Below are 15,261 nucleotides of genomic sequence, written 5' to 3'. Positions count from 1 at the left end.
TCTTAGCATCTCGTAGAAGAAATACAGATTAGCTTGTCACGCTGTTTACAAGATAGGTCACAGGTCTGCAAATCCCTGGCTGGGTTTTTCATCCCTTGCATGTTCTGGTGGCTACGCACAGAGGTCTGGAAATGTTAATGTGTCGTTAACAGCTTTTATTAGGAAAAAGGGGGGGTGGGGGGGAAATCCCTAAAACAATTAGTTTTGTTCCAGAAATCCTATGTCTGAGAATCTCTGGAATAAAAATTCATAACTTTAAGCAGCTGTCACTCACAGTGCATAGGAAATCATATAAAACCCAAGCTCTGTGCTGGCCAGTCACTCTGTCTGATCGTATCACGTCTTGTGGGAGGTCCTCCTTGATTTACTGTGTGAGGGCTTGCTGCAGGTAGTACAGGTTTCTGCTGGGGTGTTATTTCCAGTGCCCTCAGCTGCTCTTCTCTGCCCAAGGATACGAGAACACGCAAGGAACTGGTTGTCACACCATGGATCTCGTACTGAGGACCATATTGTGCCACACAGACAAAAAAGATGCCTGAATTTGCTGTGCAGCCTGGAGTGCCTCCTATTTTTGCTTTAGCACTGCAGAGAACCCATAGTGATGGTTTTATACAATGTCAGACTGATCCTGTGCCATTCTCCAGCTTGGAGGACATGCCTTGCAGGAAGCAATGCATCCTGCCACGCTGAGCTGTCAGAATGAGGTGTGTAACCTTGAGCAGCAAGGCACTATGCTGAGGCTGCTCTGGAGTGTGCTGGGATCCACACCGCTCCCAGAAAATCGATGACCCTGGACTCTAATCCTTCACCAGGACCGTTTGGGTCACAGGCAATCTGCTTCCTTAAGTTACAGGGTTATTTGGGCAGCAATAGCATCCAAGTGTTTATTCCTTTTAAGTTAATCAACATGTAAATGAACATGAAAACACTAATAAATAAAAGGCAAATTATATTTTCCTAGCAAATTGAGCATGTTGCTTGTGTGTGCTGAAGATTTAATAAGCGTGATTAAGTGTAGACAACCGCTGGGTGGAGAAAAGTTAGTCCTCAGGCAGAGGAGGCTTTGCAGCCTCCCCTCCTTTTCTCAGTTTGTGTTTTGAAAAGTGTACCAGTTAAGAATAGGAACTGCTGCAAAGCTCCCTTTTCTTTTTACATCGAGGTACAACAGTGATCTTAAAGGACATGTAGTCTTTTCCTGAGAAACACAGTAATTTGAGTACGACTTTGCCTCTAGATGTAGCCCCGTAAGCTGCTTGGGGCTGGTTGCTAACAATTCTCCCATAAATATCCCTGAAATATCTGGTGTCTTAATCAGCAGGGCAGCAAACCTGGTGGGGAAGGGTCTTCTTTGGGGCAGTGGTTGCTGGGTCTGCTCAAGGCCAGTGTCTGCACCGGGCAGTTCTGGAACGAATTACTCTCTGTATTTACTTCTCTGCCTTGATTATTGTATTTTGTCTCTTCAGTGAGATGGCAAAAAGAGGCCGACGTGGTGCCTGCTGTGATATATATTATGTCTTCTAAACTTCCTTGGAAAATGGAAGGGCTTAAAAGTTTGCACATGTATTTATCTTATACATATATTCTGCAAAGATACTGGGAAATACCTTTGATGTTTAGAGTGCTGTGACTACACAGGGAATCATACCCCTGTCCTCAGAGCCCCGGGGAAATAGCCTGGACCTGGCTGGGTGTAGGCAATGCTCTGGGCATCCTTGTGTTCAGAGGCCAGAATGTAAAACCATTTATTTCATACACCTCAGCTGAAAAGCTTAAGTTACAAATATCCACATCACCTGTGTGCATCAGGTCAATAGCTTGTGCACCACAGGGATGTTCCATTCCCTCCTCTGGATGTGTCCTGCCGTAGAGAGGGGACCCTGCCCCATCCCTCCACTTTTTCTCCCATTGTCCTGATGTAGGTGTGCAGGCAGCAGTCCTCTCCTCCCTCCTCTCCCTGATAAATGTGATTAGACACAGTCTCCTTCATCGAGAATCAGTTCTGATTATGTATTTACTGGCTTCCCACCTTGTACGAAGACCTTCCCTTCCCATTCAAAAACCATTTTTGCAAGGAAGGTGTTAAAATTACCTATTTCTGAGACTCGCCAACTGCTAAGATCGGTAATTATTTTCCTGTATCCAGGGAAATGCTGATTGGAATTATCGCACATATCTTCATATTTGATCAGGAAAGAGTAATGTAATTTTCCTCCTCCTAATGCTCAGCATAATTATTCACAGCCCTGCAAAACAGGTGTAAATTGAATCAGAAATGATGGTACCAGGCCAGGTTCCCAACACACACCAGCTGAGGATGCGGCCAATGTGCGCGGGTGCAATTGCTTGCACGAGCATGTGGGGAAAACAGATAACTTGATATAGCAGAAATCATTGCTGATTCTTGATCTGAACAAAGGGTGTACACAGCTGCGTGTGACAATGACAACAGTCATAGGCATTTAAAATAAATTAACTCTGTAATGAAGGTGGTTGCTATGGGTCTTATCCATCCTTCCCTTTCTGTAGGGCAGCTCTGGGAACCAATTCAGCTCCAGATGAAATTGTTAAATGCCTTTCCATTGACCTGTGGAGTTTTGGATCTGGCCTTAAGCCATCAAAAAATTTAATCAGAAATAGCATATTATGACTACATGGAACGTGACATTTAAAATTTCAGTAAACGCAGATTCCTCCAATATTAACTTTATTTTCCCTCTGCTAGATAACCTCTTCAGACCAAAGGAAAGATTCATTCCCGAGAAGGAGATGCATATGAGATCGAAAAGGTACAAATCGCTTCGGTTTAGAGTTCACTGCGAATTGCTGCCATCTCATGCCTAAGGCACCGCATTTCCACGTCACCTTCATACGCGGGAGGGTTGGACTGCTTGCCACCCTTTTGTTCAATGCTCATGGTTTTCTTCCACTGTATCAGTTTGATAGATTTGGGGTAGCCCTGCCCTTTGAGCACCCCTTTTCTAGCAGTTTCAGACAGCGTGGAGAAACCCATGGTGTGAAAACTAAGTCCCTGACAGGTATCTCACGTCAGATATTCAAAAATGTAAGCAGTACCATCACTTTGTTGGGTTTTTTTCACCCTGATGATGGCACATAGTTATGGGAATTACATCAAACTATTAGGAACGTGGTATCTGATCTTTAACTGCATTGCACTTCATGCAATCATTTACAGCAAGAAAAGCTGCTAATGGCTACCGTGCAGAATTCATCCCATTTTTAAAAGTGCCTAAAATGTGTCCCGTTTCTCTTCTCCAAAAATACAATCTCCAGCCAAAACAGGCTGCTTCAGGAACTTGGTATTGCAAAATATTCTGAGGAAAAATCAGAACTAAACAGGCTTTGTATGTATGCAAAGAACAGGGCTGCTGTGAAGGAAGGTCTGACTTTCTTTTCAAACCCCTGGGAATTTTATCATTGATTTAAATGGAAAAAGATCAGACCAGAAATCACCTCTTTGAGGGCAACTCACGTTATTTTTAAAATGGGCAGATTATGTTCTCCTTGGTAAAAAGTGTTCCTAATGACAGTGAAAAAAATGTTAACAGTCTCCAGTCTTATAATGACTGTTTTCTTGTATCTTAGAAAAATACTTGAAAATAATTGCTTGGTATTAATTTTGTGACATAAATATAAAAAAGTGTACAGGCCAGATTCTGGTTTGAATTATGTTGCTATAAATTGAAACCAACTCCACTGAGCTCATTAGAAGCTACTTCAGAATTATGCTGCTGCATTGAGATAACCTGATCCTGCCTCTCTTTACTTTTTAGTTCAAAATTAGGAGTGTTTTTCAACAAGTCATATTTTACATAAAAACTTTATTGTTAATAATTTATAATTCCATTTTCATAAATTCCAGTACTTAGAGATGCCTATTAATGACAAGTATTGCATTGAAGGCAAATGTTTCCTATAGGAAAAAGTATTTGTGAGTCCTAGGGATGACTTTCTAAATTCATTCCAGGATTTACAACAATTTACCTGAAGTAAAAAAGAAACAAGAAGAAAAACAGAAGAGGATCATCATCCAAAGTAACAGACTGCGTGTTGAGATCTTTAAAAAGGTAAGAATTTCCTGTGAGTGCCACGTATAGTTTTGTAACCCTTCTTTACTGTGAATGGGGTCCGTAGAGGCAGCACCTGCCTGGGGAGCCTGTGCTAACCGTGTGCAAACCCTGACAGCAAAGGATGTGTTTTAAATCTTGACCTTGAGGTTAGGTACTTCTTTAACTTGAATTAACAGCTGAACCTTGTGTTGGAATAAGCACCCTAGACTTTTGGTTTTTAAAAATGAGTAATTAGTTAGTTGTGGTGGAAAGCTTCATTAGTGCAGTTAATCCAGGTGCAGATCTGAGGCATTCCCAGGTAATCCCACTCCACGTTGCACACAAGTACCAGTTGTTTAAATGCTCTATTGCTCCATCTAATTACACCTTTCCTGTCCAAGATGGAAAAGCTTTCAGTGCTTTTTTTTTGGGGTTTTTTTTTTTTTTTTGAGCAGTGTAGCCAGCAGATTTGAAGTCTGAAAATGCTAATACCACCTCACCTAGAGTATCACTGAAGATTTCTACCATTATATCCATCTCATGTATTTTAACAGTATTTTAAGGCTGTTTTGCATTGTTTTTTTCCTAGCAATTACTGGACCAGCTCCTTCAAAGAAACACAGAGTGACAAAGGATTCTCTTGCCCATCATCCTAATTGGATCTTGAATACCTTTGACTGCTAGATAAGCCATAAAATTTACTGTTATCTCAATTACCTGGAGGTATTTTTCTTATCTTTGGCTCTTTATATAAATAAAGATCATTTATATTTCAACTGAAATTTCAAGGCATCTTTCAAGTAACCAAAAACAGTCTAAAAGGGAACACAGCTGTTTCAGAGCATCACCTTTTGGTCAGTTTACCCAGAGGAAATAATTTTAAGAATTTTTAATGCAAATACTGAATTACTGTGGTATTATTTATCTAATCTTTTAAAAAGTATACGTCTCTGTAGCAATAGAACTGCGTTTATAAGATCTGGAAAACTTATTTCTTTGAAGTATTCTATTAATTGATTTCCTGTGAGTTAAATCCTTGAAGTAAAGAAAAATGAATATCATTATTTGTTATGTTTAGAAACTAGCTGAAATAGCATTACCACAAAATCATAGCGGCAGCAGTTTCACATTAATACCTAACATACCAAAAGGGACCAGTATTTTAGCTCTCTGAAGAACTCTATTCCTGTTTATATAGTGAATCTACATAGCAAGCTTACCTGTTAAAGAGCAATATTTAAAATTTTGATTATAACTCTGTTTCTCGTGTTTTTCATTGTAATATATAGTTTACTCCACTTCTGTTAAGTATTTATAGAAATGGCATATTAAGAAGTGGTGCCAAGAAGTATGTTTGCATCAAAACTGCAGAACTAAAACCATCTGTAATGTTTCCTCCAAAAATATTTAAATCTTTATTTGTACATTTTGGAAGTAAAAACAACCAGCTTACAAACCAATGAAGTTTATTTATGGAATAAAATATGAATATAATATTGATCCAACTGCTATGTTTTTATTTGGTACTGTTAAATATAACACAGTTATTGAAACTGCTTGAGAAGTCATGCCTTTGTATGCCACAAATCCTATGGTAAAAAATATTGCCCATAAAAATCACTGCAAGTGTTAACCTCTGTTGCACAAACAGTCAATTGAGTGTGTTTGAATGGGGCTGGAATTTGGCCTTTGATATCTATGCTTTATTTTTCTAATCTAGCCTGAGATGTAAGGTCAGGTTTTTTGGAAAAGGGATGTTTGTGAGCTGGGCTTTGGCCACTGAGATAGCCTCCAGCTGTGTGATCTGTGCTGGACACAAGGAACCTAGTTATATTTTGTGCTCTGTCTCTGTTAGATTACTTTGTCTCTTTGTGTCTCAGCTTCCCAGTTTGTAAAGTAGGATTAATGACGTTAATTTTTGCTCACAGAGAATATATTTATTGAACAAATATATTGCGTTCCAGATAGATATCTTTAAAAAACTCGTCAATTAGTTCAGTGCATTTTGAGAGGACATGCAAGGTAAGGTAATGCTGACTGTAAGGAAGAAACTGCCAGGGTCCTTCCCCAAAAAAAGCCTTTTTAACCAAGCGAGTAATGTTGTGCTGGAAACCAAAGTCAGGGCTGGCCCACAAATGGCTTCAAGTAAATTTGTACAAGGGGACTGCAAGAAGGAGCATCCTCCAAAATTCACAGCTCAGCTGTGTGGTAGATCTGCTCTCCTGTGGGTTCATTGATCCCCCTTGCTGCTTTCCAGGAAAAACATGTGGCCTGCCTCAAACAGGAGGGCCTTTCTCTCTCTGGTGGACTTCTGGGTCTCCACCACAGAGTGATAAATTATAGCTGTAAACACCCCCACACAGTCTCCTAGACTGAATCTGAAATATTATCTTTTGAGCTTTTGTCCAGTTATAGCTCGCTACAACCAGAAACATTTCTATAGAAGTCAGTGCCAAAATCCCCTTTGATTTCAGTAGGAACCTAGCATTTTTGCCCATTGGTTCTTTAGTCTCTTGACTTCAGAGAAATGCAGCTTTGGTTCATCAAGTTTGTACCCTTCAGGAGCATTATTTCCTGCGCACAGCCATAGAGAAATACTATATGCATTTAAGCCTGCTTTACTGTGTACATTTAAGCCTGCTTGTAATCTTACCCTAGAGCCAGAGCAAGACATTTTGGTATGGAGACAAGACATTTGGTATTTACTATCGATGGAGCACACAGCAAGATATTCACTGCCTGGGTCAGGGATGTCCCCTGGTGTGAGGCTGACACCTAGTGCCACCAGGAGAATTGCCCCAAAACTCTTCCCTCTTCTTGGGCAGAGTGGAAGAGCCAGAGTCTTCCTCCTTGTGAGTAAGAGAGATTTCTACATGGAAATCAGACATTTATGCTGCAGGATGCCCAGAAACTAAAGGGAGATGGCTTAATTGAACTGCCATAATAGGTCCCTCTTCCATACCGATACAATTTTATATGCATATGTAGATGCATGTAAATACATACACATATTTGACATGCTTTTCACTGTCTGGCTTGGAGTATCAAACAGAGGAGCTGATCCTCCTTAGAAATCACAGCACCCAGGTCCTTGTGAGGAAATGAACCACATGAGCAACTGGGATGAACAGCACAGTGTTGGTGTGCTATGCTTCAGCCTGGTTTCTGTCCGTTGGCACCCCCACCAGCATGCTGACCAGGGCAGGACACTTCTCAACTGACCTGGTTTCCCCTCATTTCTGCTGGCCATCCTCAGAGACAGCGCACTGCACCAGCCTGCTGCATCCTCACCTCCCCTGGCTCATGAGTAACTCTACCTTCTCACAGACTTAAAGCTGGTGCACTATTCCCAAATATCTTTGGGGTTTGTAGAAGGGTTATGTCCAAATATTTTTATTTTCTCTAAATGCAATTTTCAAAATCTGGAGGACAAATATGTGGCAATTTGAGGTGGAAATTCTCTTGTATAAATAGGCTTGGGTGTACACCTAGTGAGCAAAATGCATAATGCAAATCACTGTCTGGGAATGTTTTATATGATACAAAACCTTTGCTTCAAAAAACCAAAAATGATATCTCTTGCAAACCTAATTTCTGTTTCTGGGCCTCAGAAAAGAAGGTATCTAGTAATGTATCCAGCAAACAATTCTGACATTCATTTCAGCTCTACAATTCAGTCATTGTAATAGAAAATAGGCTGTACAGGAAAATGTTACTTCAGAAAAACATGACCCTCACAGGCTTAGCTCTATACAAGCAGGCATCAACTTAATGAAGTTTAGAGTCAGGAAAAAAATTGGCATAATTTCACTTTGGACTTGCAGGCGTTTCAGAGTGAAGAGCACATTTGCCATCGGACAGTACTCGACACAGAAAATTCTCCAGCCTAAATTGGTCATCACCCTCGCTTGTCAAATACTGGAGTTTTGCTTCTTGTTGGATGCTGTTTGAGTTCAGGTTCTCTGGCTGTCAGCCCATGCCATGTGTCTTCAGGAGGGACATATTTTCCAACTGGTACAACTATACAAGGATCTCTGGTAATAGGCATTGCCATTTGTTCCCCATCTCCTTTGTTGGGCCATCGCTTCTCTCACTGCCGATTTGTACGGGCCTGCAGAACAGTATTTAATAATGAGTGTTGGTTGGGGTGAGATGTTGAGATGGTTTTGGGGTGCTAAGACACAAAGCCTGTGTAGGCTGGCCAACACATTGACTCAATGTTCCCCTTCCAAAACAGAAAGCCTCTCCATAGGGTTGACATTTTGCATTATTCAAAATGGAGCCCACACAGGGAATGCACAGTGGTTTAGGTGTGCAAGACATGGTTTGCTTGCTTGCTGGCACCATTAATTTCATCTGACAGAAATACCTCATTAAGGGTTGAAAGTCATTGCAATGTAAAGCACTGAGGGTTCCAGTATTCTGGGGATTTATTTTAAACCCAAATATTTTCCTGTGTATGTGTATGTAAGTCCTTAGTCACTTCTTCGAGTTTACTCAGCTGGTCAGATAGATGAGGAGACTGTCCGGGTAAGACTTTTCAGGAGTTCTGTTGTTGAGTATCTGGGATTGGTTACGTTAGTGTAATGTTTTCTGTGAGAGAGATGATTTACAAGGAAAACAACACAGAAAAGCATGGATAAAGTTTCTGGCAGCTCTCTCCAGAGGAAACCATTCCCCAATACATCCATTGCAATAAGAGCTCCATGGCTAAAACACCCCAGTTTGACTCGTTCGTAGAGATGTTTGCCCCTTTGACTTCAGCGACAAAAACGCCTGTGTGCTTTGTTGGGTGGGTAATTATCTTTCTGGGAGCATTGACTGGACACTTGTTCACTGATGGAGTAGATCAGTACACAGGGTTGTCCCACAGGGTCATATTTCATCAAGCACTATGACTTAAGACTAGGTCATTTATTACTCAGTATGCTCTTGCTGAGCTGGGTTACAGCCGGCTGGATGCCTGTGAGATGTCCTCACTGTGCTCCCCTGCTGTCATGGGCACAGGTCAGCACCAGGCAATGGGGGGTTGAGAAGTCCCCACCTCAGCTGAGACCATTCCCAATTTGCAGTCTTCTGACTAAAAGGTGATTAGAAAGCAGTGGAACAAACTAAAATGCAAGGACACCTGAGCATAAAACCAGATTGAGATAAAAGCAGATAGTGAAAATCTTTCAGATATACTGTAGGTAGAGAAGCACAATGTATGTATGAAAATGTTTATTAAGCTTTGATTTAAATATGCATCTACTGATATCACAATTACAAAAGCCCTTGCTCAAAACCCTTATTCAGAGAGGAGCCTGTGTTGCTTGTTGAGTCGTGCCAGTCTGCCTGTTGATAACAGTGTAGTAGTGTCTTGGGCTCTGGAAGTGAAACTTGTCCATCAGCTGAACTACTTGGAGGTGTTTTGGGAAGTTACTATTTTCTCTCTTGCAATATCTGTTTAGCTATGACAAAACAGTTGAAAGAAGCATGTCATGTGAGAAGACGTTTCTATGTTGAAAATAAAGAGCATCCTCTTTTTTAAGTCAGGCATCTTACTTTTTTAAGTTCTCCTTGGCTCTGTACCAAAGCCGTAGGAGGCAGAATTACTTAATAACCATTTTAGATGACCCACAGAATAAGATAATGAGGTGTATCATCTCCCTACCAGCTGCAGAGTGATTAAAAAAAAAAAATAAAAAGAGAAGAAACTGCACAAATGTGCTCATGGTACAGACAATTATATAAAATTAGTAAATAGAAAAAGTGTGATGAATTGCTTGAGGTTCGTGTTGCATAGATAGGAATATGTAAAAGAGCCGTTAATTGCAGGGATTTTTTTTTTTTTTAGAAATTGGTCACAGTGATGTATTTTTAGACTTCATGTTTTAAATACTTTTATCTTCTGCGATACTTACAGTGACTAGACTTTAGTTAATATATAATTATAGGAAGATCCTTATGCAAACACCTATCACATGTAGGCTGCTCCGTGGTTCTAGAGTTACTGCAGGTCTGCAATTGGTTTGAGAAATTGCCAGTAGAAAATGGCAAAGATCTTTTTGAAACCAGTTGAGCTTCAGTTTCTTGCTCATGCCATCTGTTAATATACCATCTAATGTGCTCTTGCCACTCTTGAAGCTGCACTGGAAGAATGGAGAGACTTCCATTTTTATTTCACATTTCTGTGCTTTTTTAGAACTTTATGTTCCCTAAAGTAAGTGAGCACTTTTCATCCCCTTCTGGGGTGATGTGGGGAAAGGTAATAGAGATCGTGACCAAAAGTTGGTCATGGGAACGGTGTCCAGGCTGAACTTGGACTAAATCAGAAGATTACCTGATAATGGTGCCTGAAAGAAAGGTCCCTCAGCAATCATTTTAGTGAATTGTAATATATAACTGTGGCCAGAGAGTTAAAAAAACAAACATATTCAGGACAGGAGTCTGTTTTTGTAACTGGATTGTCCTGTGAATTGTGTCACTGCAGAAGGAGGCAGGGAGATAGGCTTGAGATGGACATGTGCCACGATTTGGGGGAGAAATGATGAGGAAAGGACAATGATCTTCTCCATGGATAAAGAACAGGCTGGATGCATGGCACAGCCACCTGGAGACTGCCCAGCCAGGGCAGCTGGACACACTGCTCTCCACAACAATAATGCAGTGTATTTTGAATAATCTCCCAGTGACAGCGGTGTGGTCTTCAACAGCATTGCAGTGATGTCAGGGAAAGGGAATTACCCCTGTATCCTGGACTGCCGATTTATAGAGAAATAAACCAGTGCTCAAATATTATATCCACATTAGTTCTTCGTGACTAATGTTGTTACAATGAATACCAGAGGAATTAGTAATGAATACCCACTTACTGTAAAGTGTCGCCAAATATATACTTAACTTGTAATGCTACTGGGAGCACATATATAATTTTTGTGTTTGTTATTATGTAAAAATATAACTTTGAGGGCTCATTGGTCTAAATTTAATTATGTAATGGCATAACTTAAACTGCATGAAAGATATATAATTATGGGCTGACTGTTCTATCTAATACTATTAGCTAATGTTACAAAACCAACATTTTACTTCTGTTTTTTTTAGTTTTGAGAGGTTTCACTTGCTGTGCTTGGGACCCAAAGCAAATGAAAGTTTTGCAACAGAACCTAACAATCAGAACATGACTATAATAAAAAAAGCTCTGTTTCACTCTTCCTTTCATAAATAATATGAGATTAAGACCTAATTGATTTCATTCTCCCATGATGTGTACCACACCACTTTTTAATGATTTCTCTCAAATTTCCCACTAGGAATATTTATTTTTCTTTAAAAATACCCCAAAATATGCTGTCCTCCTAATTTACTGTCCCAGAATTTACGATGATGGATGTTGCATTGTTTTGTGGTTTGCAGAGGGCTAGACAGGAATGTTAAAAATATATGACTTCATAATTTTTAGTCTGAGTTGAATACTGTCCTCTTATGAGACATGTAAAAATTTGTGGGGTTTTTTCTCTCTTTTGTTTTCAGGGAGACAGTGAAATTTGTAGCAACAGATCAAAGTGCTTATTCTCAATGTCTGGTCTGAAGTAAAAAAACCCAAACATATTTAATGGGTTATTTGTTGTATTTAATGGGATTTTAGCACTGGGCACCTTCCTGCCATGCTCTCAGAAATGTACTGTCTGATATAAGGATCCTGCTGGGGAATCATCGCTTCTCAGAACAAGTACTGAAATTAGTAGGAAAGCTTAAAATGATGTTTCGTCCACCATGGAAAAATAATAAAGACCTATTCAGGTGGTCTTAAAAACAAGGAGCTATTCAGGTCCTCCGGGAGAGGATATGGGATATCCAGAACACAGGCCCAAATTTTTCTGGTTTGGATGTTTTCTGGATTTTTCTGTAGCAGGCCGCTGGGCAGAAAAACCTTGGTGCTTCTTCCTATGTGGCAGAATTTCCTTCTCACTACAGTAAACAGGGGTTGGTCCACAGCAGAGCACCAAATGGGAAGAGAGCACAACCTGGTTTTTTTATTATTATTTTGCAGAATATTAATTCCTGTCTGGTGGCATTAACGAAGGCAGCGTCCTCGTTGTGCGCTGCAAGGGAGAGCGGGGGTCAACTGTTACTGCAATAGGTTGGAGTAAGAAAATGGCAGCACCAGAAGGAAAACTGGAGTTTTAGGGCTGTGTAGACATGCTGAAGAAGATTGATTATTTATTATTTATGAAGTATTTGGTCCTGTGTTACTAAAACAGAAGGAAGTCTAGTTGTTGTGGTATTTCCCTGCTCCTGGAGAAAGGCTGGAAGAGGAAAATGTCAATGGCTAATTTGGTGTGGGGTGTAGCTGGGAGCTGAGCCCTACATCCCCGGGATGTTGAGGCAGTTGGGTCAGAGTTCTGGGGGTCTTGGGGGGTACCCGCTGGCAGGGAGGGTGCCCCAAGGTGGGGAGGGTGCCCCATGGGAGCCTCAGCTGCGATGTGGGGACACAGGAGGCTCAGCTGCCGGTGATGGCTGTGCTTGTGGAGAGCTCTGTGTTTGCATGACCGAGGGTTTATGCTACAGGAAAAGAATGTAACTAGGGACCGTGTGAGGTTTGGGTTTTTGTGTTTTAACTGCTGAAGAATTTAGGGGGTTGCTGTTGTTGTTGTTAAGGTCCTGTATCCTTGGAGTGGTGGGTTTCTTTGTTTGCTCTTGCTTGAGCTCCTCTTGGCTTTTTCACCCTTGGCCCTGTTACAGAAGTCTCTGTGTAGTTTCCCTATAAAGTAGTATATAGAGCTTAATCAGCATTAAAGCAGAACTTACTCCCCTGCTTTGTTAGAGGAAAGGAGCTGTTTTCCAAAATGATGTTGCAGTGGAGGGGTAGGACAAACTGGGCAGAGCAGGGAGGGGGAGAAGAACGTGATGAGCATGTACCACTCGCCATCAGCCCTGCCATCCTTCTTCCAGGTAGAAATGATTCTAGCAGGCAGGGCTCTCCAAACACGGCTTCATGGAAGGGGCTTGCTCCCTCAGATTATGTTTTAGCCCTGAGACAGATTAAGAATACTGCATCTCATTAAACGTATAAACTTCAGGATGGCTCTGTCAATTTTGCTTATATTTGAATATAATGTTATAACACTTCATCATTCAAACAATGTAGGGGTTGGTTTAATTTCTTCTCTGTCAAAAAAAAAAGGTATCTAGAAACATTTCAGTTTGGGGGTTCTGTGATCCATGATAAAATTAATTCAGTGTTATGTCCTGTCAGTTGGCTGTAGCTGTTCAAGGTTCTCTACAAAGGACCGTGTTACTTCAAATAGCTCACAGGTAGGTCTCAGAAAGAAACAGTCTCCACTCAACAGAAACCCAACTTTCTAAGCGTGTCCCTTTCATGTGTGCAACAAGGGAGAAACTGAGCAAATCCTTGGTTCTCAAAGTCAGGAGAAGTCTATCCTTGTAATTAAATTGAGCTCTGTTAGAACTCATGGGGCACCAGCTGGGCACTGTGAGCCCACCAGCTCGGACAAAGAGGCAGACCGTGGCCTCACAGCCGGCGCAGGGGAGACGTGAGGTCTGGCTGCAGCAAGGCACTGGCTGCTTTGCCCTCTGCTTACTGCTCCCAGCTGCACTGGCAAGTTCCAGGCTTCGGGGCAGAAATGTCAGATGAATTTGACGTTATGGTACCTTTGGGACAGGAAGAGAAAAAGGTCATAACCAAAGTGGGGAGCTGCAAGGGGAGTGGGGGGGAAGGTAGGAAGATATTTACTGGTACTGGAAAGGTAAGATTGCTGACTTTGCATTTCATTTCACAGGCTTAACGACTTGGTTCAGACTCGCTGTGCTGCTCAGGACAGCACGCCGGCTCGGTGAGGCGTGCTGGGGCGCACGCTCGCTAAAGATACGGAGGATGGAAACCTGCTCTTGTAGACTAGGAAATCTATGGAATGCAATTTCTCCCAAGTATGAGCAGTAAACAGTATTTACAGCCAGTATTTTATTTCAGCATGCAGAGCTGATGGGTGCTATTCTCGGGAGCGAGCTATTTTATGTCTGAATGTTGTGACAGAGGTCTATAGCAAAGCTCTGTGGCTAAAGGTCACGCTGTATTGTGCTGTATCTATGCCTGTTAATTATAGAGGACTGTAATCTGCCACTGCAGTCACAATTCAGCAGGATCTTGATTTTGCAGAGAGTTAATGAAGTGAGGGAGGACTGGAGACACAAAGTCTCAGCAGCTGGCTAGGGGACACACAGATTTCAAAGGGAAAAGCTTTTTTGTTTTGCTTTGTTTACTCTAAGAAGCAAAAACTTCAGCCTGGAGGCCCCAAAACTGTAGATCCCTGTAGCTAAGCCCAGACAAGTCTTCATGCATTTTGGCACATATGGGAATAAAAGGACTTGGATTTCTGGATAATACTCAATGCTGTGATTACAGTGAGGTTTCCTGGATATCCAAAGGAGATCATGGCTGATCTGGGAAGATGTGAGAACAGTGTTACAGAGGTGCTTTCTCCCCACCAGAATCTCTTCCCTTGAAATTGTTCAACTATCTGAGGTGGTTTATCCTCTCTTCATTTAACTCAGGCTGTAATGCAGGGATGCAATTCCTGCTCTAGCAGAGAAGGGTAGCAGACATAGGTTGCTTGTTCTCTTTTTCCTTTTTCCTTTTCCTTTTTTTTTTCCTTCTTTTTCTTCTGTTCCTCTTTAATACTCCATACTCTATATTATGCCATAATCCATCTCTCAAGTGCCATAGAGTTTGTTACAGTGCTTTCCATCTAATGTCACAAAAGCATACAGTATCATAGTCTGGAGGTTTTAAACTTAATATATGTTCCCTCCACTCCTTTTTTTTTTTTTTTTTTTTCTCCTGTTGTCTCCATCAGTCACTAACTCCTTCTCAAAACTCCTTCTTTTTTAACCAAGGGGAAATTAATGGAAGCTGATGTTTCCCTCAGTGCATCCTCCTCCTTTCTGGTGTCTGTACTAACCCATATGTTATGCTTGCTTCCAGGTAAGTTATTCCACACCGCGCCCTTCCATATTGCTCTCTTCTGAATTGACCTTTTCAGTGCCATGTGAACTAAAGCTCCTGCATGAATTAGTAATTTGATAACCAGAGTCCAAGCCAACTGCCTGTACTGTCATACAGTCAAATATTAACTGTTAAAAATCATGAGTGCTCTTTACATCAAATTATTTTCATATGTAAATGCAGACT

At 41.2% G+C, this 15,261-nt stretch overlaps 1 protein-coding gene across 2 annotated transcripts in view; it reads left to right on the top strand.

Annotated features, from left to right (window-relative positions):
- Positions 1 to 5,567, top strand: part of C7H10orf90 (chromosome 7 C10orf90 homolog) — a 67,606-nt gene extending 62,039 nt beyond the window's left edge. For both annotated transcript variants that reach the window (XM_074874061.1, XM_074874060.1), the window contains exons 7-9: positions 2,723 to 2,786; positions 3,986 to 4,085; positions 4,657 to 5,567. In XM_074874061.1, the coding sequence (XP_074730162.1) occupies positions 2,723 to 2,786; positions 3,986 to 4,085; positions 4,657 to 4,695 (203 nt within the window). In that variant the 3' untranslated portion in view covers positions 4,696 to 5,567. The remainder of the gene's footprint in view (positions 1 to 2,722; positions 2,787 to 3,985; positions 4,086 to 4,656) is intronic.
- The last annotated feature ends 9,694 nt before the right edge of the window (positions 5,568 to 15,261 follow it).

Source organism: Strix uralensis, chromosome 7 (assembly GCF_047716275.1).
Source record: "Strix uralensis isolate ZFMK-TIS-50842 chromosome 7, bStrUra1, whole genome shotgun sequence".
NCBI lineage: Eukaryota > Metazoa > Chordata > Aves > Strigiformes > Strigidae > Strix > Strix uralensis.
This window is presented reverse-complemented; position numbering and strand designations above follow the sequence as displayed.